At 54.7% G+C, this 26,174-nt stretch overlaps 1 protein-coding gene across 1 annotated transcript in view; it reads right to left on the bottom strand.

Moving 5' to 3' along the window:
* SLC16A2 (solute carrier family 16 member 2) overlaps positions 1-25,995 on the bottom strand; it is a 41,307-nt gene extending 15,312 nt beyond the window's left edge. The window contains exon 1 of the mRNA XM_027705490.1: positions 25,611-25,995. Coding sequence (XP_027561291.1) covers positions 25,611-25,995 — 385 coding nt within the window. The remainder of the gene's footprint in view (positions 1-25,610) is intronic.
* Positions 25,996-26,174: the final 179 nt, after the last annotated feature.

The following is a 26,174-nucleotide window of genomic DNA, read 5'->3' as shown; positions in this document are numbered from 1 at the left end:
TGCGGGAACCTCGTGGGACCAGCCGGGCTCTTGTCTCGACACCAGGCGAAAAGAAGGGCGAGGGCGAGGGAGAGGACCCCCCTCTCCGACTGATTTTCTTGGTTATAAACACAAGGCACAGTGTAATGAAAGTCCTTCTAACAGGATTAGGTGGCACGGATCCAAAGAGCCGTCCAAAACAACTCCGAGAGGGGGTGAGGGGTGGGAGCAACGCCAAGATGGGAAAGGCTCGTTAAATTGGATAATATACTTCCAGAAATGTTCCTTCTACTCCAGCCAAGGCAGTAAAACGTTAGATGGCCCCGTCATGTTTGAAGTTTGTTATTTTTGGAAATTACTTTAAGAAACGCGGAAATAAAAGCATAAAGCAAAGTATTAAATTTAAAGGGCCAGATTCTGATCTTAATAACCCAGGGATTTACATGCAAATAAGCAGGATCAATCTCTGGCCCCAAAAATGCACACTCACCTGCAGAGATCAAAGCAAACCCGGGGTGGGAGGCTCAGCAACGGGTGCTTCAAAGCTCCTCCAGCTTTGGGTTTGTAAAGAGGAGATATCGCTCAATTAAAATCGGTAAACACACCAAAAAAAAGAGTCCTGTGGCAAATTGCTCTATCTTAGAGAAAGGGCTTACCACAAGCAATGAATAAAAATAGGCTTGGGGAAGAACACCAAGTTAAAATTAGTAAGAACAATAGCCTCACTTCCAGAGCGGGGTTTTGTCTTCCCAGCGCTTCCCAGCGAAGCCCCGGGAAGCCGGGAGGGCTGGGCGAGCTCCAGCGCTGCAAGGAAACCTCGGCAAAATCTGAGAGATCAGGAGAAAGGCACCGCATTCCCATCTCTGATCCTGGCGTGATTCACACCGAAACACCCCCTGAGAGTGGGTTACACAATTTTCCCCCCTGCTTTATTCCCACTGTGATGTCAGTGATCTCCATCCGTCTGGATCTGGGCGAGGTTGGAGGAAAGTGATGGCAGAAAACCACGGGTTGGGAAAACAGCAGAGTTCAGGTGAAGCATAGCCCCAAACCTGCCCCTTTGGACACGGAGCCGTAGTCCCTGGATCCACTCTAGGGCACGAAGGTTTATTTTTGGCAATCTGTGTAAGTGGTATTGAAGTTTCTCCTGGATGTGAAGGGCAGAGGCAGCCATTCCTCCAGTGGAAAGCAGACGGGGCTTAACCACCTTCATTTCAACAACACCTCCAACGCTGGAGAAGTTATGACTTGATTTAAAGCCCACAGGAGAAAAAGGGAGGAATCTTTGCTTCTGATTTCTACGGGGATTTGGATGAGATGGTTAATTCCCAGCCCTGCCACACCTCCAACCCTCTGTGGCTGATAACCTGGGCGAGATATCGAAGCACAGACAAGCCCCCACAGGAGCCACGCAGCCTTATCAAGCAGAGAGGTGCAATCAGGCAGATCCTAAAAGAAAGGATGGACCAAATCCAGCTGAGGACGGGGCTGGAAGGAGCTCAAGAGCTGCCAGAACTTTGACAGGAATCGGGTTAAGACTTGATTGTCTTTCAAGATGCCCTGAGTCCAACCACCTCCGGGGAGCACCAGCTGAAAAGGGGCTGCTTTAGGAGCTGCCCAGCTGGGTGCTGGGGGGAAACCGGTCTGGTAACACCCAAGAAACATTCTCTCCAAGGGATGCCTTGACAGAAACACAAAATCCTTCAGAAACTACATTTTTAGCTTAAGGAAACAAAAAAAAGGTATTTTAAGCACTCTGCTTTTGGTGAGGGATAAATGGAGATGACTTCTTTTTTGGGGGCTGGAGGTATAAGAGGTGACTCAAGGCTCACTGTCCCTCCCTGATAGTCCATCCCACCCTGCTCCCAACACAGCCCCTCCTGGAGGCAATGGAACAGCAGCTGGGACCCCCCTGGTACATAACCCCCACTCCTCACTGCTCCTTGAGGGGGCTGGGGGACAGCAACAGCCCCAGCTGCCACCCCAGACCAGGCCACCCACAGCCCTGCCTTCCTCCAGAGCTGATGGGACCTTTCTGGTGGTCCTGGGATGCTCTGGGGTATGGGAAGAGCCCAGCATGGGGCTGGTGCCACTTTGCTGGAGCAGAGAGGGTGACCAAGGAGAGCATTCCACCAGCAGCTCTCACACAGGGGAAAGCTCCAGCTGAAGCTCCCCAGGTTGCTCCTTCCCACCTTGGCTTTAGCAAAGGCAGCCAAACTGGCGGCCTGTGGCTGGTCCAAAGGAATGTGGCCTTCACCGTGGACAAGGAACACAGTGGTTGAAGATCCCCAAGGGGAAAAGTGATTCAGTGGTGTAGGAAAACAGAATCAGAATGGTTTGGGCTGGAAGGGACCTTAAAGATCATTTTATTCCAAACCCCCTGCCATGGGCAGGAACACCTCCAACAAGACCAGGTTGCTCCAAGCCCCATCCAGCTTGGTCTTGATCACTTCCAGCTGTTCTGAGTAACATGGCCAAGATGATCCATCCTCCCCAACACTGCTCACTCTGGGCTCAAGACAGAGTGAAAGCTGGGGAGGTGACCCACTTGCCCACCAGCCCATTTGCCCACCAGCCCAACACCACCAAGCTGTGCCCACAGTGGAGGAGCTCTGGGACCAGGCTTTGGCCACCAGGTCTCCTCCTGCCGGCAGGTGACAAGGCTGCTGGGGTCCCCGTGGCAGAGGAGAACTGGCACGTGGAGGTCAGGGGGCTCAGCCCCCCTGCAATGGGACTGGGGATGCCTGTGAGGGCTGTGAGCACCGTGTCTGCATGTTCAGGGCAGCAAGAGCAGGGCAGGGCCCCAGGGTCAGTCCAGGTGGGTCCCATGCGCCGGACACCAGGTCAGCTTTCTTTCCAGCAAGACCGTTCAAAAGGATGGGAAGCTCCTTCATCACCGGCACTCTCCTGAGTAGAAAAAGGTTTCTAGGAGCAGAACAAGGTGGGAGCAGGAAGGTGAGAAACAACAGAAGAAAATATCACCACTGAGACACAGATCCAAACCCCGCTGGTATAAAGTTCATTGTTCCAAAAAACACCATTAAAAAATCATACTGTGTGGAACTTGTGGCCAAGCCTATTTGTTCCTTTAAAACTGAATCTCCAGGGAGAGAGAAGGAAGGGACGTCGCTCTCAGCTGTGCTTTCCCGCTGACCCAAATACCCCGGGCTGGAGGGATCAAGGGCCAGGAGGTGACCTCAGATCCGCCGCTGGAGGAAGTGTCTTCCCTCGCTTCCCGCGGCTTCTCCCGCTCGCGCCGTGCAGCTGGGACAGGGACACGATGCACGGGGTCACCTTCCCCAGCACCTGGCACTTCTCTGAGGTGATTCACCTCCTCCTCCCCACCTGCACCGCTCCTACAAGAAATAAATGATTTTTGGACTTGTTCCAGAGACAGGGAAGCTCTGCCGGTGTGACGAACCTCATCACACACCTTCAAAGCCCTCCCCAGCCCTACCTGGCTCCATTCTTGGGTGGCCTGGGAGCCCGAAGAGCCTCGTGGCCCTTCCCAGGCGGACGCTGTGGGGGGTGCAGCCGGCTGTCCCCCCCTCTGTGAGGCTCCTGCAGCACATCTGCACTGAGGACCGAGCAGCTGTTTCATCTTGTGCCCTTGAAAAGCCATTTGCGTCATCCTCTGCTCGCTCAAAGTAAAGCTGAAACGCTCCCAACGGCTCAGCCCCATGTGCTCAACACCCCCCGCAGACCCAGCCTATCCCAGGGTTGGATGGTCAAGGTTTAAATAAAGGCAGATGCAAAAGTCACATCTGAGGAGGCCACCACGATGCATGGCAGGATGGGAAACTGAGCTAAAGAGCAGCAAAAAGTGAAAGAGTCCTAAACGAAAGCTGGGGAACACCAAACAGAAGACGAAGAGACACAAACCAAATTGAAACAGGAGAGCACCAAGCCAAAGCTGAGGAGCCACAAACTGAAGTTGGGGAGCACCAAACTGAAGATGACAAGTCCCAAACTGAAGTCAAGGAAACCCAAACTGAAGTTGTGAAGCCCCAAACTGAAGCTGAAGAGCCACAAACCAAAGATGAGGAGCCCCAAACAGAAGCTGAGGAGTACCAAACCAATGCTGAGGCACATCAAACTGATGCTGAGAAGCACCAAACCAATGCTGAGGAGCCCCAAACTGAAGCTGAGGAGCCCCAGTTCAAAGCTGGGGAGCACCAAACCGAAGCAGACGGGCTCCTCTAGACGGAGGTGGGGCAGTGTGGTGGCAGCCACTGTGCATCACGTGCAGCTAAAAGCCAGTTAAACTCATTAATTGTATAGCAAGCCCTGCTTGGTACCATACCCTAAAGCTTCAGAACAAAGTCCTCCTTTATCAAGTTTGGCTGACTTCTCCCCCCTCCTTTCTTTTGAAAACAATTCCACAACAGCCTGAAAATTGGAATAAATGGAATTATTCAGAGGAATTATTCAAGACCAGGTCTGACTAAAGACCCTTTCAGTGCCGTGTTCACGGCGGTATTAGGACAGAGGAAGGAAAAAAGTGAATGTTGTAGAAGGGGCAGCTCCTGTTCTCGTGGTATGGTCCCATGGCCAAGGACAAGGCAACACCTTCCCAGAGACAGACCCAGCAAGTGTCCATTCAGTCTTTGTCTTAGGAAAGTTTCAAAATACTGATTTTGAACTGGTTCAGGAGCACAGGGCCCTGGAGCAGAGCAGGTTGGGAATGTATTTTGCTTTAGAAACCCCACCACATCTCTCCTGATCGTGCCTCTCTGCCTTCCCTGGCTCTCAAGGGTGCAGGGGACTTTTAAGAGATGAAGCCCAGGCCACCTTCTGTAACCACTAAGTGACAGATATCAGCTTATGTGAGAGAAAAGTCCCAATATGAGCTGCCCTGTGGCCGTGCTAAGTAGAGATGGAGACAAATCTGTGGTTTCGCTTGGCAGTAGCAGGAGTGGAGTGTTTGCCTGAGGTTCGTGTGCTCAACATCTTGGAGAAGATCAGACCCAGCCTTATTTTGCATCATTTCTTTCCAAAACCATAAAATTCGACCCTGGCTGGAGCAAAATGGCGTTAGAGCTTGTTTCTGAGATGCATCATGTCCTCCCCATCCACAGCCTCAGCCTCCAAGGCTCCAGAGCTGGTCCAGAAATGCAAATTCCTGTGAAATCCATCCAAAAGCAACAAGGCAGCATGTGCTCTGCAGCTGAAACCCACCATGTGCCCAGGCTGGATTTTAATTCCCAGCACTCCACTCCACAGGCCAGGAAGGTTTTTATTTTCTGAGTTGCCTCTGGCTTGCAATTTTTGAGGGATGATTCACCTACCACACACTAAAGTTGCCCAACAAACAGGATCTACAGTCGCAACCACTTCTCAACATGGGCTACGTCCCGTCCAGACGTCTCTCCATGACCCACACTCTCAAGGAGGCTGAGGATCTTGTTATTCCAAGCTCTCCCGATGTTGGGTGGCTTCAAAGGATGTTGGATTGGACCACATTTGCCCGTGTCCCATCTCCCTGGGTGAGAGCCCAGGGCTCCCTTGGCGTTCAGCTGCTGTTGGGCAAAACCAGTGCCCTCCCGCAGCTCCTGGCCAAATAAACTGGCAAAGACTCTTTAGTACTGGGGGGAAAAAAACACATCCCCGGGGTGAGCATCCCCCCCTTGGACTGTGCTGTCAAACACCTCGCCAGCCCCTCACTGCATTTTCATCCAGCAATTTTACGAAAAACAGAAAAGTTCCATTTTAATTGGTGAAAATTCCCTCCTCCCACCCATGGAGCACCAATCTGTAATTAGCCTTTCATGTAAAACGATGTTTATTCCTGACAGGGTTTGTCTTGGCACAAATATGCGCTCTGAAATGTGCACACATTTGAAGACTCAAACCCTGCATTTAATTCTCTATCTGCTTGTTAATCCTCATTGTTCCCAAGCCCCTTTTCAAAACACACCCACAGGGAGAAGAAAGTATTTCTTTTATATATGTATAAAACCCCCTTCCAGCATCAAGACACCAGCAGCGAGCGCGGCACCGGCCCAGGGTCCGGCTGTGCCCCAGCTCCCAGCGCCCACCCAGACTCACGGTCCCAAAACCAGGACTCCTTCCTCCCGATTTTTTCCATCTTTCCTTTTTTTTAATATACAGTTTTTCTCCCCAGCTGTGATGCCCCTCAGATGTCCCCCCTGCAATACAACAAACTCGTCCAAAGGGTGGGGGCCCTGAAGTGGGAGGGTGAGGAAAACATGGTGGGGAAACCACCAACTGCCCCCAGCCCCATTTTGGAGAACCTTCCTTCACCAATGGGGGCTAGAACCTGAGTTTCATGATTCCTGGGCTTAATTTGGAGTGATCTGGGATTTACACTCTCCCAGAACGTAGCAGCCACATCTCCCAGCACAGCAGCTGGAGGCTGGACCAGCAGCCCCTGGGGACCTCCCAGCTGGGACTGGGTGACCAAAGCAGCCCAGATCCTTCCCCTCTGCCCAGCTCCAAGCACAGACAGCAGCACGAGGCCCATTGGGGTGAGCAGGGAGAGCAGGGAGTTCCTGAGTGGTTGCCAGAGGCTGCTCCAGGTTGCCCCTCTTCCAACAGGGCAAGAAACACAATATCCACCTTACAAAATGAAAGGGAGAGCAAAGGGTCAGGGTTGTGCTCAGGGTCAGGGTTAGGGTCAGGGTTAGGATTTGGGTCAGGGGCAATATTAGGGTCAGGATTAGGGTTTGAGTTAGGGACTGGGTCACAGTTTGGGTTAGGGTCAAGGTTAAGGCCAGGGTTTAGGTATGGGTTTGGGTTAGGGTCAGGCTGAGGATTGGTGTTTGGGTCAGGGTTAGGGTTTGGATTTTGGTTAGGTTCAAGGTCAGGGGCAGGATCAAAGTCAGGGTGATGACTGGGGTTTGGGTTAGGGTCTGGGTCACGGTTGGGATTTGGGTTAGGATCAGGCTTAGGATTTGGGTTAGAGTCAAGGTCAGTGCCAGGAGGACCAGCTCTCCCCAGTCCAATGCACCCTGGTGGGTTGCAGTTCCCTCCAGACCCCGTGTGCTGGCTCCTCAGCCTGTGATTTTGGGGAAGAGTTCCCATTGCTGTCTCCAGGCAGGTCCCAGGGTCGATGGCAATGATTAACCCTGGTGGGACGCTGTGGGTCAGCAGTGGCCTCAGACACGTGCAGGCTGCATGTCCAGAACTGTCAGCCTTTGGAAAAGCCACGACCTGACCAAACTTCACCAGGCTTTGACTATGATTAACCACCTCCAGTCACTGCACAAGGGCACAAAGCCCGGGAACAGCTCAGCACTCACACCCTGCCACAGCCATCGTCCCGTGCCCAGCAGGACCCCCAAAGGTGACCCCCTTTCTCTTCTTCCAGCCCCAAAATGTGTCATCTCCTCTGAATCCCCACCACGGCCACTTCATGTAACTCACAGACTTGTTCTGGTAACCAGTTACTGTAGCCACAGACAACCGGGAGGACAGTGCAGCTGGGGGACCAGGGTGGTGCAGCTTCAGGAATTTGCCCCAGTGCTTCATCTCCTGTTTGCAGGAGTGGGCAGGGAGGGATGGAAGGGGGCAGGGAGGGATGGAAGGGGGCAGAGAGAATGGAAGGGAGCAGGAAGGATGGAAGGGGGCAGGTGCCTGTGAGGACATGAGCACTGGCACCAGGACTGGGCCAGCAGTGCCAGGGCACGTGGCTGTCCAGTGCCAGCCACCACTTCCCAGCCTGCGATTCCAGATGAGTACTGCCACTTTTGGGGGGGACACCTGAGAGTCCCAAAGGGCAGGAGGATGGCTCTGGGAGCACCTCAGCCCTGCCCTGCCAGCCCCCTGCTCGTGGCTGCCGTGGCTCTTCCCGCCCAGAGCAGCCCGGCCGTGATCACTGCCGGGACCAGGGCCGTGGCTCCCAGCCAGCCTGGGAGCACATGGGGAGGCAACACCACAGCTCACAGGCCAGGACGAGGGGGCAAAGCTGACATGCCACAGTCAGGGGTTCATCTCCCATCCAGGCAGAGGATCCACATGCATCCCTATGGATGCCTATGCCCAGCGCTGACCCACCACAGCAGCCGGCAGCACATCTCCGCCTGTGTGCTGATATTGTACCTGACACACGGCTGCAGGATGCCAAAAATACTCCAGGGTGAGAGCACTTGGGGCATCCCAACCCCCTGATGCCTCAGAGAGAAGATGGGATGGCTCCTGGCCCCCGAGGGGAGGCAGAGTGGGTTCCCCTCCCGAAACGCGGCTGGTGGCCCAGGGCTGCTCCATCCTTGTGAAATCACCGGGCACTTTCTGTCTCCTCTGCCAACCCCCTGGGCTGTGTTTGGGAACGCTCCCCCTTCTGTGGTGGGACTGGGGTGAGAAAGGATGCTTTTTCCAAGCTGAAAGAGACAGAAAAGTTTCCCTCTCTGCCAAATCTCTCCCGAGCCATCTTCTGTTTCCTATTAACGCCGAGAATAAACCCTCCGGCCCAGGTCCACGCTCCTCCCTCTGCAACTCCCATGGCCACTTGTCGACATCCCAGTAAAAAAAGGAGAATTAAACCCATGCAACCTGGCTGGCCCTGACCCAGGGACCTGCAGAGCGAGGACTGGCGGCGGGTGGAAAACAACCCCCCTGCTCTGCTCTTACATCTCCCCCACAGAAACTTTTCAACTCCAGTTGCTGGCAGGGACCAGGCTGATCCCAGCTGAATTCCTTCCACTTACCAGCAAATAAATAGCAGTTAAATGAAGGGAAAGAGAAAAACACCCTTTTTATCAAAGGGAAAACAAAGAAGTCGGGGAAAATAAATGAAGGCAAAATGTTGGGCTGGTCATAGGCTCACAAAGATCTTTTTCCCTCGCAGCTGGGTACTTGACAGCCTTCCCTTTCAGCTAATTAAGGGATACTCAGAAAGAAAAATAGTTCCAGCCCTTTGCCAACCCTGAGCATTAAGGGGAGAGTCACAGCATGTTGGAGAGCAAACCCAGCCCTGGCCACAGCTTCTCCACCCACCCAGGCACCCAAACCACCGTTTTTTAGACAAATAGGTGCTATTGCAGGACATCTATGGTCTTCTCCCAGCTCTGGCAGATTTCAGCACAGACTTTTCTCCAAACTCTCTGGTTGTGGGCATCTCCAACCTTGGAATCATAGAATCATGGAATTTTTTAAGTTGGAAAAACCCTCTAGGACCATTAAGTCCAACTGTTAACTCAGCACTGCCAAGCCCAACACTAACCCATGTCCCCATGTGCCACATCTACATGACTTTTAAATCCCTCCAGGATATATTATTTGTATGTATCTATACCTTCCCGTAGACAAGGGCTACTCTTCTTGCACTCCAAGTATTTCTCTCAACCAACACCTTCCTTGCTGTAAAATCTCCAAGCACCACTTTGCAACCTGTCCCTCGCCAGACAGAGGACACAGTTAATTACCTTTTTTTACACCTTTTACCTTCTTTTTTTTTTTAGGAAGTTGAAGGCAGTGATGCACCTTCTGTCCTCTAGCAGGAACAACCCCAGGTTTCAGCACTGCATGTCCTTTCCCCTCCTCTCCTCCACACCTCCCAGTCAGCCCAGCCCTTTCCCCTTGTGTAGTGACACCTTCCACATCCCTCCTGGGACTGCTTAATAATTAATTGTCCCTTGTCCCTTCCCCTCAGCACAGAGCAGTGCCTGGCTGCCCCAAGCCTGCAAAGGCATCTCTCCAAAAAACCTACCCCATGGGAGCCCTGCAGGGAGGGATGGCTCCTGTCAGCCCCCACGGCTGTGTCACCCCAGCCCTGGGTTGGGGTGTCCTCACCATGACCCACTGTCCCCTGCTGTCTTTTGAAGGGGGTGGGGACAGAGATGGGGATGGGGATGGCATGAAGTGCCAGGGGAGGGTCAGGTTGGATCTCAGGAAAAGGTTCTTCCCCCAGAGGGTGGTTGGGCACTGAACAGGCTCCCTGGAGTAGTGGGCACGGCCCCAAACCTGTCTGAGTTTAAGAAGGGTTTGGACAGTGCTTGTTGGATGGGGGTGGGAATGGTGTGGAAAGAGCTAAACCTCCCAAGCATCCACCAGCCAAGGCTGGGGCACCCTTAGGGTGAGTGAGGTTGGAAGAAAGTATCCCCCATGTTTTCCCCAGTGCCAACCACATGCACTGCTGGCTCTGCCCCACGTGCAGCATCCTCCCCACCAACACCCCCAGCCCATAACCACCCTGCTCCAAGCTCCAGAAGGAAAAAATGCTGTGGCAACTTCAACCTGAGCCCCTCTGGCACAAACACCCCGACCCAGAGAGCGCTGGGGCGGCGGCGGTGCCTCCCCCATGGCACCACCCGAATATTACCAAAATATTTCAGATATGTGACTTATTTGCTTACACCCAGAACAGCCCCAGGTTCCCTGAAGACAAAGTCTGCCCAACACCAGACTATATACGGGGCTGGAAATATGAAAGGGAAAATCGTGGTGGCTGCTGCAGGCGCTTTCCGAGGCATCATGCAGCTTTTAAGTTGTTTTGCCCCCAAGCTTCATTCACAAAGGAGATAACACCTCCCTGCCGGGGCCTCTTCCATCTCAGCTCTTCTGCCACACTGGTGTCTCCACCAGACAGTCACGGGGCTCAGCCCCAGCTCAAACCCTCCTGCAGCATGAGGGACACAAGGCAAAGACTGACCACAGTGGTCCACTGGGGAGTCCCCTCCACTGAGAGAATATCTTTAAAAATCAAAACAGATGAAGATAAGCCGTTTTTAAGCAGGTTGAGCAGAGGCCTGAGCAGGCACAGAGGCAGGGCAGCATCTGCCCCAGCAGTGTCCGTGCAGCGAAACAGCTCCATGGTGGAACGTTTGGGTTTTTCTCCTGATGGCCATTGGGAAATTATTTCCTCCTCCAGTGCTGGACAGCTTCCCCTGGGTCTCCAGCACAGACAGTAGTGCCTTTGGCTAGTGCTCCTGAAACCTAATGATGGGGAAAAGATCCCCAAATGACACAAGACTTGCGTATCATCATTAAACCAGACACCCAGAGGCCAAACAGGGGGTAAAATATCCATGTGATTTTAATCTCTTGAAGCTTCCTTACATTAAAGACAACATTTGAAAACAACTGGATATCTCAGCAAAATAGACCAGGCTGTAATTAAGCAAATCTGATCGCTAAAGGAAAGTGAAAAACAGCAATTTCTCATTTAATTCTTTTTTATTCCCCAGCAAGGAACAGGTTCCACCCCTTTGCCAACGGGCTGTCACTTTTGGCTGACCTGCTCTCATTTGAAAGTTTTTCAGACACCGGGTGGCTTCGGCCGCCGCCCCACGGTGCAGGGAAGGGCCAGCCCTGCCCTTTGGTGCTCCGAGAGGGTGGGGAAGAGCCATGGCCGAGGCGTCGGGATTCACTGCAGGGTGATCCCCAGCACCCCGGGAACCCTCCAGCTCCTGCCGCTGCCCCGCGAGCGGGGCTGGGCGATCCACACACACGGATGTGCACACAGTGTGCCTGTGGACACACACATATACATATATATTAACAACCCAGCCCCGCAGGGGTTATCCCACGCGACGGCTGCAGGCAGAGCCAGGGCTCCCTTGGAGCCACACAGTGTTTAACAGGCCGAGGGGAACCAGGGACAGCCTAGGCCACTCCAAGGCCTCGGTAGCAAAGGGCTCTGAAGGCAGGTGAAATATTAATATGCTTTTCGGGGGAAATGCCTTTGCTTTTTGCTGCATCAAGGGCTTTGAAGCGGGAATAAACAACAGGGCAGGTTAATAAAGGCTTCTGTCAGTTACTGGGTAAGACTTGGTCCTGCGAGTCAGGGTTACAAGCCACGCATCCCATCTCTGTGGCCAGGGAGCCTCCTCTTCCTCCCCAGGGAAATGCGGCATTCTGGAGTAGGGGAGGAATCACAACGACCCTGTCCCTTCAGGTGCCAGGTGTGGGACTGCTGTAGGGAACACACTCCACAGTTCCCGGGTTTCTTTTCAAGTGCCTGAGCTCCAACTTCTGTAAAACCCATCCACACCCAGGGGCAAAGGGAAAAGCAGGTGCCAAGTGGATTCAGCAGCGCACAGCTGAAGCCTGACAGGATTTTGGGGTAAGGAGGGATGTGAGGGGCCACAGGCAGCCCTGGAATGCAAACCCCCAAGCGTGAGGTGGATCTCTGCTCTCCCCAGGTCCGATCCGTGGAGATGTGCTGGAGGACACCGTGCTCCATGACAGCCCTGGGGATGCTGTTTACAGAAGCATCGTGAGATTGCTCAGCCTCTGAAAGATCCTGGCACGGAGAAGTCCCTTCCCAAGGGAACTGGTGCACACACATGGCAGTGGTATTATGGACAGGCAGAGCAGGACAGGGGTGCTGAGAGCCAGGTATTTTGGTGGGTACCAGCAAAGAAGGGAGGACTGGTGAGACCAGGGTAAATCTGCACCACAGGCTGAGCAAAGACATCCACAGCTCACTGCTGCCCACAGGCCCCTGCCCTGGGAAGGAAGGGTGCCCAAATCCAGGACTTGGGGAAATGGTAGGAAGATGAGTCAGGAGAGGTTTAGGTTGGATCTCAGAGAAAGGTTCTTCCCCCAGAGGGTGGTTGGCACTGACCAGGCTCCCCAGGGCAGTGGGCACAGCCCCAAGGTTGCCAGAGCTCCAGGAGGGTTTGGACAATGCTCTCAGGGACAGGAGGGGATTGTTGGGGTGTCCTGTGCAGGGCCAGGAGTTGAACTCAATGATCCTGATGGATCCCTTCCAACCTTTCTGTGATTCTGTGGTCCCAGCTGCTACATCTGAAGTTGTGGCAAAATGTCAAGCCTTTTCCGCTGGCCAAGGACCAACTCCAAGCTGGAGCTGCCTTGGGACTGGAACAGTAAACACAGCCATGCTCCCTGCAGGTACCACAGGCACCCTGAGGCTGAAACTGTCCCCAGAAGTATCTCTGCTGTGGCACTGAGCAAGGACAGAAGCATTAGAGAGCAGCAGGCTCGGGATGCAGGTCCCTGTGTGCATCCACCTCTTGGTGTGACCTGGCCACGAAACTTCAGTGTGTCCAGGAGCCGGGAGGGGCCCAGAGGTGGAAGGAATGGGGCGATGGAGGAGCCAAACCCCCACCAGTCAGGGCTCGGGGGCTCCTGTGCTGCTGCCGGTCCTGGCGGCCGCGGGCCAGTCGGGATCACACAGAGTTTGCAGAGCCAGGGAGAGGCTCACTTTTGTCTCCAGTGCTAATGAGACTGATACCAGCTGCTTCTCGTTTAACCAGTCTGACCATCCAGCCGAGCCAAAACTGATTCATTCATAAGAAAATGGAAAAGGAGATCGACTCGTCACCAGCCCTGACTAATGGGGAACCCAGCCAACAACCTGCTGCTTCCATACCAGCCCCGCATCCTGCTTTTTTGGTTCATCATCTTCCCAAATTCAAATGTTCAGCGGAAGCCTGAGCTTTGCCCCGGCACAGTCGGGTTTATAAAGTGAGAGTTATCTGCTGCAAAAAGTCTCAGCTCGTGGCCAGGGCTGGAATCACCCAGCAGTGCCTGACATTTTGCAATAGCTAATTCCTGCTTCGGAAGGAGAGGAAACATCACAGCCCTCAAAGACATCTCTTTCTGTGCTGCTCTGCCTCGTATCACCTTCCCTGTGGCTTTTGGGGTTGGTTTTTTCTCCTCCTTCCCTCTTCATCCAGCAATAAAAGTCTAAGCAACCACATTCACAGAGCAGAAAATGTCTCCCTGATGTAAAAACTCCTTTCTGGGGGGATTTTTTTTAATGTAATTTTTGTTTATGAGGCCAGTGGGACACAAACCGTGGAGGGGGGAGGCTGCAGATGGTGGGACTGGGAAGCCTTGCTGATGCAGTCCCAAGGGAGGGGACAAGCTCTGAACACCAGACAGAGCCTAATCTTATCTCCGGATGTAGATTAGGATGGGTCAGCGGGAGTTAACAGCCAGTCACAGGGGTCAAACCAGGTCCTGAAGCACCTCCTCTCCAGGCTCTTTGGTTCACGCTTTGGTTGACACTGAAGCAGGGCAGAGTTTAACAGCTTTAAAAAAATCTGCTATGATTTCTTACCTTTGGGCAACACATCTGATTTTATATGAAGCTCCCTTAATAAAGGCCTTTTCCTAAAATGCAGATCCCAAGGGACTTTCAAGTCTCCCAGTTAAAAGCCATCCCTTGTCCCCAGATGACCCGAGTTTTTATCACCCAACCCTGCAGACATCAGGAATGCATGGCAAAACTTCAGATTTTTTCAAGACCCACCCTGGGTCTTGAAAATCCCCATTTTCAAGGCAGAAGAGCCCCTGCCAGGCCAGTTTGGGCAGGGAAATGCCCCAAATCCTGATGCTGGGAGTGCTCACCTCGTGGCACTCCCCCAGGGTTCCACAAGGACAGTGGAAAACTGGGACCACGTGAGTCAGAGACAAGCAAACTGTGGATATCAGAGCTGATGCCTCGCTCACTCTCCCACACACCCCAGCAGGCTGGGAAAGCTGCCGGATATGAACCCGGGGCATTGGGTGAGTGTTTCACACTCGACACCCAGAGCCTGGTGCAAGGGCTTTAGGGTGCATCCCTGGCTGTCCCTCCCAAGGGCATCCAGACACTCAGCATTAGCCCCGTGCCCTCGTGCAGTGGAGAGCGTGCACCCCACACCTGGGAGCAGGACAGGAAAAACCTGTGAGGGATGGAAATCACGTTCCTGAGGCGCAAAGGGAAAAGCTGTCCAGAAAGTGACTGACAACACCTCTGTCGGTCCTTGCCCTTTCCCCTCCCAGGGTGGTTTCTCACAGGCTGTGAACCAGCTTCCCTGGCATCAGGGTGGTTGGCACAGCTTTTGTTTAATGCTGAATTTCCCCATAGGGAGGGGACACGGTGGGTAAGGGCAGGAGGAGCCTCGCAAAGACCTCAAACCTCCAGCAGCACTGAGGCCCCAGTGAGTTTATTTTGAAAAAAGGAAAAATAAAAACCCAACACCGCCAATATTCCCTCCTTGGCAATGGTCTGTCTCAATACCACTGCTATTATTATCCTCTGCAATTAAGTGATAAAGCTATAATTGCTTTATCTGATGGAGCTGGGCATGACAGTGAGGCAAGAGCCAGCCTCTGCATCCCCCTTGGGTGGGTTTATGGGGCTGATGGCATCACCCTGGGCATTTTAAGCCACCCTGTGCCAAAAGCATCCCCCTGCTTGGCAGACAGATGGACAGACAGGACCCCACAGCATCACTGGGCTTCTTAACCCCAAAGCTGGGGAATCAGCATCACCCCTGTGTTTGTGCACTGCCCCACTCCCATCCCTGCTGGGTATCCAGGAAGGTTCCAACCAGGAGACGGTCAGCTCTGGCCAGGATGGGAGCACATGGAATAAAAGGGGCAGTTTTGAATCCATTCTGACTGTGGAGAGGTAGAAGCAGATGGTGGAAGGACCAAAGTGCAAACCCACATCATCAGCTGCTCCCCAGCCCTTCCTGCGTCCCCAGCCCTTCCCACATCCCTGCTCCAGCATCCTGGGGAGCAACATGTGACCAGGCAGCTGGCAGAGCCTGCCAGTGGGCAGGGCACTGTGAGAGCAGCCCTGCAGTACGGGATTCGGCACACTCAGCCTCACCAGTGGGGTCGGGGCACTGCTTTTAGAGGAGGTGACCCCAGTTTCCCAGCCAGGCACCTCGCTGTGCCGAGCAAAGCCACATAAGAAGTCCAATGTGGTATTTCCATCCACACGTTCATCACCTCTAAAAGAGCTCTGATGGGCTATGGCATCCTCCCCGACACCACCAGCCCTGGTTTAACCTGGTTTTAAGTTCAGTGTCCCTGAAATCCCGATTCTTGCTATTTTTCCAAGCCTTTTAGTATTTGACCTCAGCGCTGCTCCTGACCCCGCGAGCTGTCGGCAGAGCCTGAGGGAAGGAAACTAAAGCCCTCCGAAATCCCCCCCGCGTGACCGTTTCCCAGATATGCCCCAATCCACCCGGCCAGCGAGGAGCGGAGCCGCCCATTCCCTGCACCCCCAGCCCAGAGGCCACGGTGAGGGGCAGGCAGCCCGTGCCCCTCTCCCAGGGAGAGCAGCTCCCGCCGGGAGCAGCCACAAGAAAGGCCGATGCAAATCGCATCGTTAGCATTCTTTCCGTTTTAATAACCCAAGGTGTTACCAGCAACACTGTTACTGATTTTTATCTCCGCAGCGCCTTTTAAGAGCTCCAATTTGTTTTTCTTGGAGGTCTCATTTTGTTTTATTAAAGCTGACACCGAAGAGGGGAAAAGGAGACGTTCTGGGCCCAGAACAAAAATATCCCGTTTAAATACCCCGTATTATTTTCTTGGAAACGCTTCTCCGCTGACTTTAATTAAGCTCTCCCTGGGCTCGCGAGCTTGGCGTGCTTGGCTCTCAGGCAGGTTTAATCCCAGGCAAGCTCTGCACACCCCCAGTTCTCCCCACTTCCACAAAACTTAAGGAACAAATTGGGTTTTGCTGAAATACATGGATTAACAGCTGGCCCACCACCAAGAACATCCTGACGTTGCCTTTTCGTCACCGGTCACGGAGTGAGCACGTGGCACAACTGCCCCGCTTGCTTTGCCGGCAGGACCTAAAAAGCAGTTTCTCTCTCTTATTTTTTAATTTGCTCTTATTTTATTATTTTTTTACTGCCCTTGTGATGCTGGGGAGGGAATGGGGAGATCTGTCTCTCGTGCCTGATGATGTCCCAGAGCTATCAGAGGAGGCAGGGTGGTCACAACCCGGCTCTGGTGATCACGGTGCCGCTGCCGAGCCTTGTGCAATCACGCCGGCTGCTGCCGTAACACCAATAATTACCCCCCCCCATGGTAGAAGGAAGCTCTTTAGGATGATTGCAAAGTTAAACACTCCAAAAGTTGGGAAATCCCAGGAGGGAGCTTGTCTGGGCATCATCTGGTGCATACCCATTATGTAATTACCGTCGATTTTTAATCACAGATGATTCTTTTCCATCGGACCCGATTCAGACAGAGCACGGGAGGCACAGCCCTCACCTGAGGAGCTGCCATTAGAATTGACTCCCACCTCGATGGGCTCCAGCTTTGTTAACTGAGCTGCCACTGCTTTGCTCGGGGTTTGTACAAACCCTCCAGCCAAAACCCCAGCTCCTTGGCAAGCACCACCATCCCCCCGAGAGGGAAGGATTTGGTCTCCCTTTTACGCACAGGATCTGCGGGCGGACAGATTAAGGCCAAGAGCTTGAAACAAAAGCTTTGTTTTGGTGCCTGACATGAGATGGCCAAGAAAAGGGCTTTTGGGGATGCTGTTGGGCAGGGAGACCACGTGCCCTGGGGTCCCTGGCCCAGCTGGTCCCTGGGCTGGGTGATGGGTGAGTGCTCAGAACAGGTTCCTTCACTGCAGGCACTGTGGTAGGGTTGTTTCTCCTCCCCGAGAAGGGCCCCGGTGTTTGCTCGGGGCGAACCCCAACAAGTCAGCCCATGCAGCGAGGCCTGTGCAGCACACGGGGCTTCCCCGCCCCGGGACAGGCAGCTGCCAGCCCTGCTCCCTGCTCTGCACGGGGTCATGGAATGGTTTGGCTTGGAAGGGCAGGAACACCTTCCCTAGACCAGTTGGTCAAACCCCTGTCCAACCTGGCCTTGGAAAAGCAAGCCAAAAACCATCACCAAGCTGCTAAACCCAAACCCAAAGCTAAAAAAAACCCCAAAGATGGGGAGTAGCAGGGTCTGGCCAGCTCGCCTCCTGCAACGTGAGGTTTTGCACACCAGATTCTCCCAAAACCACACTGCTGGCAGCACTGACCCCAACGCTCCCTCTCCATCTGGCACTGGGGTGCCTGCACTGGGACACCAGGACACAGTTCTGGGAGCTCACATTCCAGCAGTGTGGTGCAATGCTCTTCTCTTTGCACCCTGTGGGATGCAGGGATGTAGGTACAGGATATCTCCAAGCAGGAGCTGCCCTCGGGTGTGCAAAGCAAAGGTGCAAAGGAGTGATAGGGCCCAGCTGCCATCATGCCATCATGTCCTCTTGGTGATCCCTCTTGATGATCCCACATGAGTCCAGGAGGTTGTTCAGAGCACCTTGAGCTGCTCCTCACACAGAGGGTGGTATGGCATGGCGTGGCATGGCACAGCTGCCAGGCATGCCCAAGATGAGTTCCAGCAAAACAACTCACCAGAGACACAGGGCTGTGACCTGGCAGCCATTCCCGAGGGCTTTCCCCATGCTTCACCCAGCTCTGGCTCTCCAGGGATGTGCTGAGGGCAGGGGAAGCTCTTGCATCGGGTAATGTTTTAGGGATCCACAAATAAAAGGGCAAGGGGGGAAAAAACCTGAAAACGTGCTGATGGAATGCAGGGCTGTGCCACCCTCCCCGGCTGCAATCCTGCCCCCGGGGTGTATCCGCCGGAGCGGCGGCAGGAGCGGCCGGAGCCGCGGGCAGGGCACCGCGGGCAGGCAGAGCTGCGGGCAGGGCTGCGGGCAGGGCACCGCGGGCAGGGCACCGTGGGCAGGGCACCGTGGGCAGGGCACAGCGGGCAGGCAGAGCTGCGGGCAGAGCTGCGGGCAGGGCACCGCGGGCAGGCAGAGCTGCGGGCAGAGCTGCGGGCAGGGCACCGCGGCAGCCCCGCCGGCCCCGGCACTGGCAGGACCTGTTGTACGAGGTGCCTGGGAGAGATCGGAATGGCTCGCGCCTGCGAGCGTGTTGCAGCAATTCCCAGCACACGTCATGTGGGTTTTGCAACCGCCCCAACTGTCTGTGGATGCACGGAAAGAGCCCGGAGAGCACCGAGCTCCGCGGTGCCCGCGGCGGGCATGGGCATCGCCCGGTGTGAGAGCCGGGCATGGGTCCCAGCGGTGCCCAGCCCGGCACACACCACTCCACCAGGCCTGTTTCCTCAGGGGAAAATGCCAAAAGGCAGCATCTCCTTCCCTGGCAAGAGCTAATAATCAATCCTTCGAGGAAGGGAAAACCCAACAAATCCCTGCTGCAAGGAGTGCGGCAGCACATTTGTACACGTGTTGTATCGGTGTACAGGAGGTGCCCAGCCCTCTTGCTGCCCATTGCCATGGTGATGCCATGGATGCACACGCTCGTGGCTGTGGAAAGCTGGGGAAAAGTGATCCCTCAAGGGAAACTGCTGGCTGCAAGATGTGGGTGCCTGGCCATTGCCCCAGTTGCGAAATGCTGGCATCATCTGCCGTGCTCTGACCAGCTCGCAGGAAACCCCTGAGGGGTCATCATTCCAAAAAAAAGTGAGTGGGACAGACAGGTATTTGGTGATGTGCCAGAAAATTCCATATGGCACCTGGACACCAGGCAAAAGTGGGCAAAATCCCAGTGTGGTTGGACTCGACAATCTTAGAGGTCTTTTCCAACTTACTCCACGATTACTGAGGCAGGGTGGAGCCTCATTTCTTTCCAGCATGGGGTCACAGCCCTGGGAGCCCACACTGGGGGTGATGGGTGACAGGGAGGGCCCGTGGCACCGCCCCAGCACTGCTGAGGTCCCCGACAGCGGCACTGTCCCCACGCTGCTGGCACTGCCACATGGCCTGGCCGAGGGCCTGAGGAGTGACTGGGATAGAACAGCCAAAGGCTTCCCCGGCCTTCTATCACGATGGTGCCAACTGATCCAAATCCCACCAGGTGCAGTGGTGACCAGGGCCACCATCCCACCGGGATTAGCTCCCTGTTAGCACGGCAGGAGCAGGGCTGGTTGGTTACCACCCCTGTCCCCAGTGGGAATTTCCCCCTGCACACCATGGGATATAAAATGCTGGAAACCCAGGTAATTCCTCCTTCCCCAAACAGCCCTAGAAACCCCACAGGGAATTCAGCAGCCCTGGCTCCACATCCACTGACCCTGACGGTCCCCATCACACCACGGGATTTTTTGGAAGGCTGGTATATGGTAGGATGGGGTGATGGATGGTGCAGCCCCATGAGCAGGATGAGCCCTGTGAGCAGACTCACGTTGGATAAGCAGGGAGGGAGGGAGGGAGAGGAGCTGTCCCGGGGACACAGTGATGCACTGCCGACCCCACGGCGCTGCCAGCAAGGGCAGCGGCGCCTTCCGGCTGCGGGGTTTCACCCAACCTGCTGGATTAGCTCTGTTTTAAGGTGTTGGATGTGAACTATCACATAGTGATAGCTGATGGTCGGCTTCCAGCTGCTAAGGCTTCTTAAGGAAATTAAAGGGTGGCTTGTCAAACTTCTGGCTTTTTCCACAAAACAGGAGATTAAAGTGTTCCTTTCTGCTGCCAACCCCCACCCCCAGCCCCATGGCATTGCATCACATCACACCCCATCTCACCTCACACCTCCACATCCATCCCAGTCCCATACCCTGCAGCAGCATCCCCTTTGCCCTCCAATCCCTCCCCCTCCTCCTCCTCCTCCCAGCCCAGTCTCAGTGATGGAGCTGCAACCTGGTGCCTTTAAATTTAACCTGTGATCAAATCCCCCGAAGGTGGAGGTGCTTTTGTTTGTTTAGTTGCAACTAAAAGGACCAAAAGCCTAAAAACTCCAAACCAACTGCAAAACTCCACTTCTTCATATGCCACAGTGAGGTCCCAGGAGCTGCCACCACTCGAGGACAACAGCCACCAGGAAACACAACTGAGACTGGAGCATCTCCTTGGCTGGCTGGTGGAGGACGCTTAAAAATAAACTAAAACCCACTAAAATGGCAAGTGTGCTGGCTGAGAGGGCCCCTGCAGTCTTGAAAAACAAGAATCTCCCTTAGAAACAGCACTCCAGCCTCCTAATAACCTTAATCGCTCCCGACAGCCCCAAGAACCAGGTTTAACAACATGACTGGGCTTTGTTTGCTTTTCAGGCTGCTTTATCTCACATGGCACCTTGCAATCAGCTCAGGCAACAAAAACCCAGTTCCTCTAAAATTCACCCCCGTTTCCCTGTGATCACAAGCTCCAGCTCCCAAAACAGAAGGAGCTGAGCTGAGGAAGAGCCTGGTGCTGGCACACTGGCACCCCACCATGGGAAACCCCCAATAAAGCTGGGAAAGCTCCGTGGTGCCCTTTGTACTCCCCAGCTAGCAGGGCTGGGTAATAAAAACATCTTTTTTATCTGTTTTTGCTGGATTTACATCCCCATCTGGGCTATGTAAATATTGTTTTTGTCAATGCATCCCTCCATGGGGTTAGGAGGAGGGTTGGAAACCCAGATGGACGTGGGAGAGCCCCCAGGAATGCTGAGGTCCACAGCACCCTCAGCCAATGCATCTGTGAAACAGGGCCAGCACAGCTCCCTTGCAATTAATAAAAGCTCCAAATCCTGCAGATTTGGGTAAGAAGGTGACAACTACAGTGTGACCCTCGGGAGATGGGAGCCTCCCAAGCACCAGCACTGGGGCAATGTCCCCCATGACAACTTCGTTGGCATCATTTCCAAGAAATAGCTCTTGCAATCAAATTCATCATGACCAGCATGTTGAGGGAAGGGATTCTCCCCCTCTGCTCTGGTGAGACCCCCTTCCCTGCTGAGTGCTGCATCCAGCTCTGGGACCACCAACGTAAGAAAGACATGGAGCTGCTGGAGCGAGTCCAGAGCAGGCCACAAAGATTCTCAGGGGCTGGAGCACCTCTTGCTCTGAAGACAGGCTGGGAGAGCTGGGCGTGTTCACTAGAGCTCGCTGGAGAGGGACTTTGGACAAGGGCCTGGAGTGACAGGGCTAGGGGGAATGGATTCAGACTGCTAGAGGGCAGGGTTAGATGGGATATTGGGAAGGAATTCTTCCCTGTGAGGGTGGGGAGGCCCTGGCACAGGTTGCCCAGAGAAGCTGTGGCTGCCCTAGCCCTGGAAGTGTCCAAGGCCAGGTTGGACAGGGCTTGGAGCAACCTGGGCTAGTGGAAGGTGTCCCTGCCCATGGCAGGGGGGTGAAACTGGAAGTGGATGGTCTTCAAGGTCCCTTCAAACCCAAACCATTCTGTGATTTACACTCATCTTAGGGTTTCTCTTCTCAGCTGCTCGAGCTCCAGCCATGCACATCCACCCTGGGATTCTTCTTCAGCCCAGAGAGGAGTCCATGGCTTCTCCTTCCTATATTTCATGACTGTTAGCACTGAAATGCTTTATTTTCTCCAAGAAACAAACTCACCAGTTCTTACCAAGCCTCCATTACAAACACTGGAGTAAAAATAGCCTTTTCCAGCTATATTCACCTGTCCTAAGGATGTGAAATCAGTGCTCACAAAGAAACTCCCCACCAAAATAGATGGGAATTCAGGAATAAAGGCGACATCAGCCATGCTTTGGCCTCAAGATATGATAAGTCAAGGGCTGTGGTCCATGCACCAGTCCAGCTTTCCTAGCACAGGGAGCTGCAGCAGCCTCATATTGGGAATTGGACTAAAGGGGGAAAGCTGCTCCCGGGTTCCTGCAGGGAACACATGGATGCACTCAGAGGAGCTGCAGCCAAACCAGACCAGCTCCTCAGGCCACCTCTCCGAGTGCTTGCAGCTCCATTTCCAGGAATCAAAACATTAAATATTAAGCAAAGAGAGTTAATCTATACCTGGGGTATTGACACAAAGCGGAGGAGGGGAGAAGAAAAAGATAAACAGACTTTTTTTAAAAAAAATAATCTGTGTGCCCCTGCAGGTTGTCCCACTGGGGCCTGCCAGACCTCGAGCATGGCTCCAAGGATGCTTTTGGGGGAATACAGTGTACCAAGAAGTGTCACCCTCCCAGCTCTCCCCAGGAAGCCAGAGATCTGTTGGGACCCTCAGGTGGCTCAGGTGCAAGCAGCACCTCCCTGGCTGAGGGCAGAGCCCTGGCCAGAGACAAGGTCACCCTGTGCTCACCTCTCCCAAGGCTGGGAGAGCATCAAAGCAGCGGCAGAGCAGACATTGATTTAAGAAGGTCAATGCCCAGTTAATGCTTACCAGGATTGTTCTGCCACTCAGATGGGCTTTTGGGGCTGGGAAAGACGAGTGTGCTGGGATGGCTCATCTGTGCCTTGGCTCCTTATCAGCCTGCACCTCATGGGACCAGCACCGGGATGGCCTTGCCCCGTGGATCCCTCAGAACTGGAACGAGCCTTGTACAACCAGAGGGAAATGCCGCCATTCATCTCCCAGCAAACACTCTCCAGCATCACTCAACACCTCTCCAACAAAGCAGAACGAGATTTTTTTTTTTCCTGGCTGAGTGCTCACATGTACATTATTTTTTTTATTCTGGTCTCAGCATTCCTCCGCTCCCCCGAAAGAAAACAAACCCGAAAGCACAGAGTGTGCCTTGCAAAGGTCCCGCTCCAGCGTCCCAGGGGGAAGGGGCACGCGGTGGTCGCAGCAGCCCGCCCGCCCCAGCCCGCCACTGCTTGTTGATATAGGCAGCACAGTATATTTCTTTAAAGAACCCAGCCTATGCATTCGATGCATTGCTGCGAGAGGGTTTGTTTTCAAAGCCTGACCCCAGACCTGAACTCCACGGATCCTGCGTTTCTCAAGATCAAACGCGAGAAAACGTGACCAATGCAAACAAGAAATAAACCTTGATAATTATAGCCGGGGCGGCTATTGTTTAGTGCAGACTAGCACCCGCTTTAGCATAAACATAACCCTATTTTTAAAGGGATGCTTGACCAGCTGACAGCATTACTCCCCATTTTGCCTCCAAATCCCCTCTTTGATACAAACCCACCTCCCTGAGACCAGAGAGGAGAGTTAAGAGCAGACACAAAAGGCTAAGCCATGCCCACGGCCATACTGGATGCCGGTGTGGGAGCAGGGAGTTGATCCTCATCCCCACAACCTGCTCCCAGCTGGCAGAGGATGAGGGGCACCCTGGGGTCCGGCTGTTGCCTGCAGCTGGCAGGATCAGACTGACGGAGGACAAACAGACAGCACCGGTCTTTTCAGGAAGGCCATATCACTTAGCGCTTGGAAAGGAGCTACAATATTTTCCTGATTATGTTTGCACGCAAACGAGCGCCGCGGGGAAATTATGCAATGCTGAGCGGGGAGGGGTGGGAGTGAGGGAGGAAGGGCTGGAGGGGGCCCCGCGCTGCACCCCGCTGCCCTCGGCCCCAGCCCGTGCAGCTGCAGCCCCGGAGGTGCCGCAGATGGGCTCCATCACCGCCGGAGCCCCCGCACCACCACCCCCCGCACGGAGGCAGAACAGGCAGGGGTTATTAACGGCCTCTTCATTAAGCACCCAGACCAAAATGCACATGTTCGTCACCCGAGCAATTTAATTACCGAGTCCAGGTTCACCTTGCACACCTTGCCTTTCTTTTTCGAGGCCTCTGTGCGGTCATGGCCTTAAATAAATAGGTGGCAGGAGCAAGAGGCAGATGCTGACTCTTACAGCCTCTGTCTTGGGCACAGAGCCTTTGAACCACCAGAACTCGCAGTATTTAATTTCTTTTGTTACTGCTTGTACCTTTAGAGCTCTGCCTTAGGCTTTCTAGATACGATCACAGGGAGGAGGAAACAGCCAGCTACACGATGAGCTTCCTGGGCATCACACGCGTGCACACACACACTCACAGCCCATCAATCACCCTAATTACAACCGGCCACACGGCCACAGCTCTCGGCGCACCCCGTTACTGCCCGTTATTACACGGTCACAGCGTTTCTCTGGTAACAGTATCACAGAGTTAATTTGTGATCTGTAAATGTGGTGTATCTTGTAATGAATTTCATCCTGGCGCGCTCACCGTGCGCTCACCAGTCACGCGTCGGCCGAGGGAGGGAGCGCAGGCAACACTGGTCCCCAAAATAAGGCTTTAAGGTTCTCACACACCCCTGACACTCCTCTCTCTGCGATACACGCCTGGTTTGGTTTCTGGCTGCTGTCCACGTCCTGTCCGGAGTCAGGACAGTACCACAGGCAGGCTCCCTCAACGTCAAGTGCTTGTCTCCACCCGGCAGATAAAAGCAAGGTGGGCCATGGGTGTCCATGGCAGGGGTGGATGTGATCTTTTGGGGAGGACAGCAGGACCTGGGACAAGGCTGGGCCTCCCGACACTGGTGTCCGGCTGGGACCAGCACCCCAGTAGGCTGGTGTCCCTCTGCCAAGTCTACTTCAACAGTGGGGTCTTGGCAGCAAGAAACGTTCCTTTTCTCCATGTTAACACTACCCAGCCGGCATCCTGGCCAAGCTTGAAGGTCCTACCAAAACACACAATTGGATGCAGCCGGTGGATCTTGCTTTTAAGGGATATTAAGTGCTGGAGACCCCGCGCCGCCCTCGGTGTGACCACGCAGGCAGTGCTGCCAGCCCTGCCCTCCGCCGGCTTTCCCACTGAATGGATTCGCTCGGAGGAAGCGTGTCGGCGAGGCAGATGCTCTCCTGCAGCCACCCACGGCCAATAAGGCAGACAGACATAAAGCTTGAAAATCCATAAAATATAGCAATAATAATGAAAATAGAGGGGGTGGCTCACACCCAGCAGCTGATTCACCAGCGCTGTTGTCCTTACCCCAAGACACACCGGCAGGACAGGCTAAGGGCGTGCTTTTCGCCGAATTACTTTTAATTGAGTACATCGGAGCTTAGAAACACATGATGCTGCCGGAGATAAATATAGCCACGGCTACGAGGATAGAGGGGGCAGGGAGTAATCGCGGTTCAACATAGCCGAGAAGGAGCTTCCAGCTCTGGGAGGCAGCGCCGGCCGCGCCGCCGCACCTTCCCCGCTCCGCTCGGGCACCCCCGGCCCGCCCTGCCCGGCCCAGGGAAGGGGCCATGGAGCCGTACCTGTTTTAAACTCCAGCGCCGGGTCCTTCTCCCCATCGCCCAGGTCGCTCTGCAGCATCATGTAGAGGATCCCGAAGGAGTTATTGATGCCGAAGATGGAGCCGTTGCACCAGGCGGCGGCGAAGACCACCACCCAGCCGAAGCCGCCTTCGCGGGGCTGGAAGGGCGCGGCGGCCCCGCTCGGCCCCCGCTCAGTCCCAGTCCCAGTCCCTGTCCCAGTCTCAGTCCCAGTCCCAGTCTCAGTCTCAGCCTCAGTGCCGGCCCCGGCCCCGGCCCCGGGCTCGCTCTCTCCCGCCGCCGCCGGCACCTTCTCGTCGCGTTGCGCCATCGCGGCCCCGCTCCGGCCGCCGCCCGCCGCCCGACTGCCCCGCAGCCGGTCCCACATGCCCGCCGCCCCCCCCCGGCCGGCCCCCCCGCCCGCCCCCTCCTGCCGCAGCCTCACTCCCCGCCTCCCCTCCGCCGCCTCCATCCTCCTCCTCCTCCTCCATCGCGCCGCTCGGCCCCCGCGTCCCTACCTGCGGCGGGGGCCGCCCGCCCCCCTGCGCCCCCCTCCCGCCCCCCCGC

The sequence above is a fragment of the Neopelma chrysocephalum genome, unplaced genomic scaffold, assembly GCF_003984885.1.
Source record: "Neopelma chrysocephalum unplaced genomic scaffold, ASM398488v2 Primary Assembly neopelma1_336b, whole genome shotgun sequence".
In the NCBI taxonomy this organism is placed as follows: Eukaryota; Metazoa; Chordata; class Aves; order Passeriformes; family Pipridae; genus Neopelma; species Neopelma chrysocephalum.
Note: the sequence above shows the minus strand (reverse complement) of the source record. Positions and strands in the feature narration are given on the sequence as shown.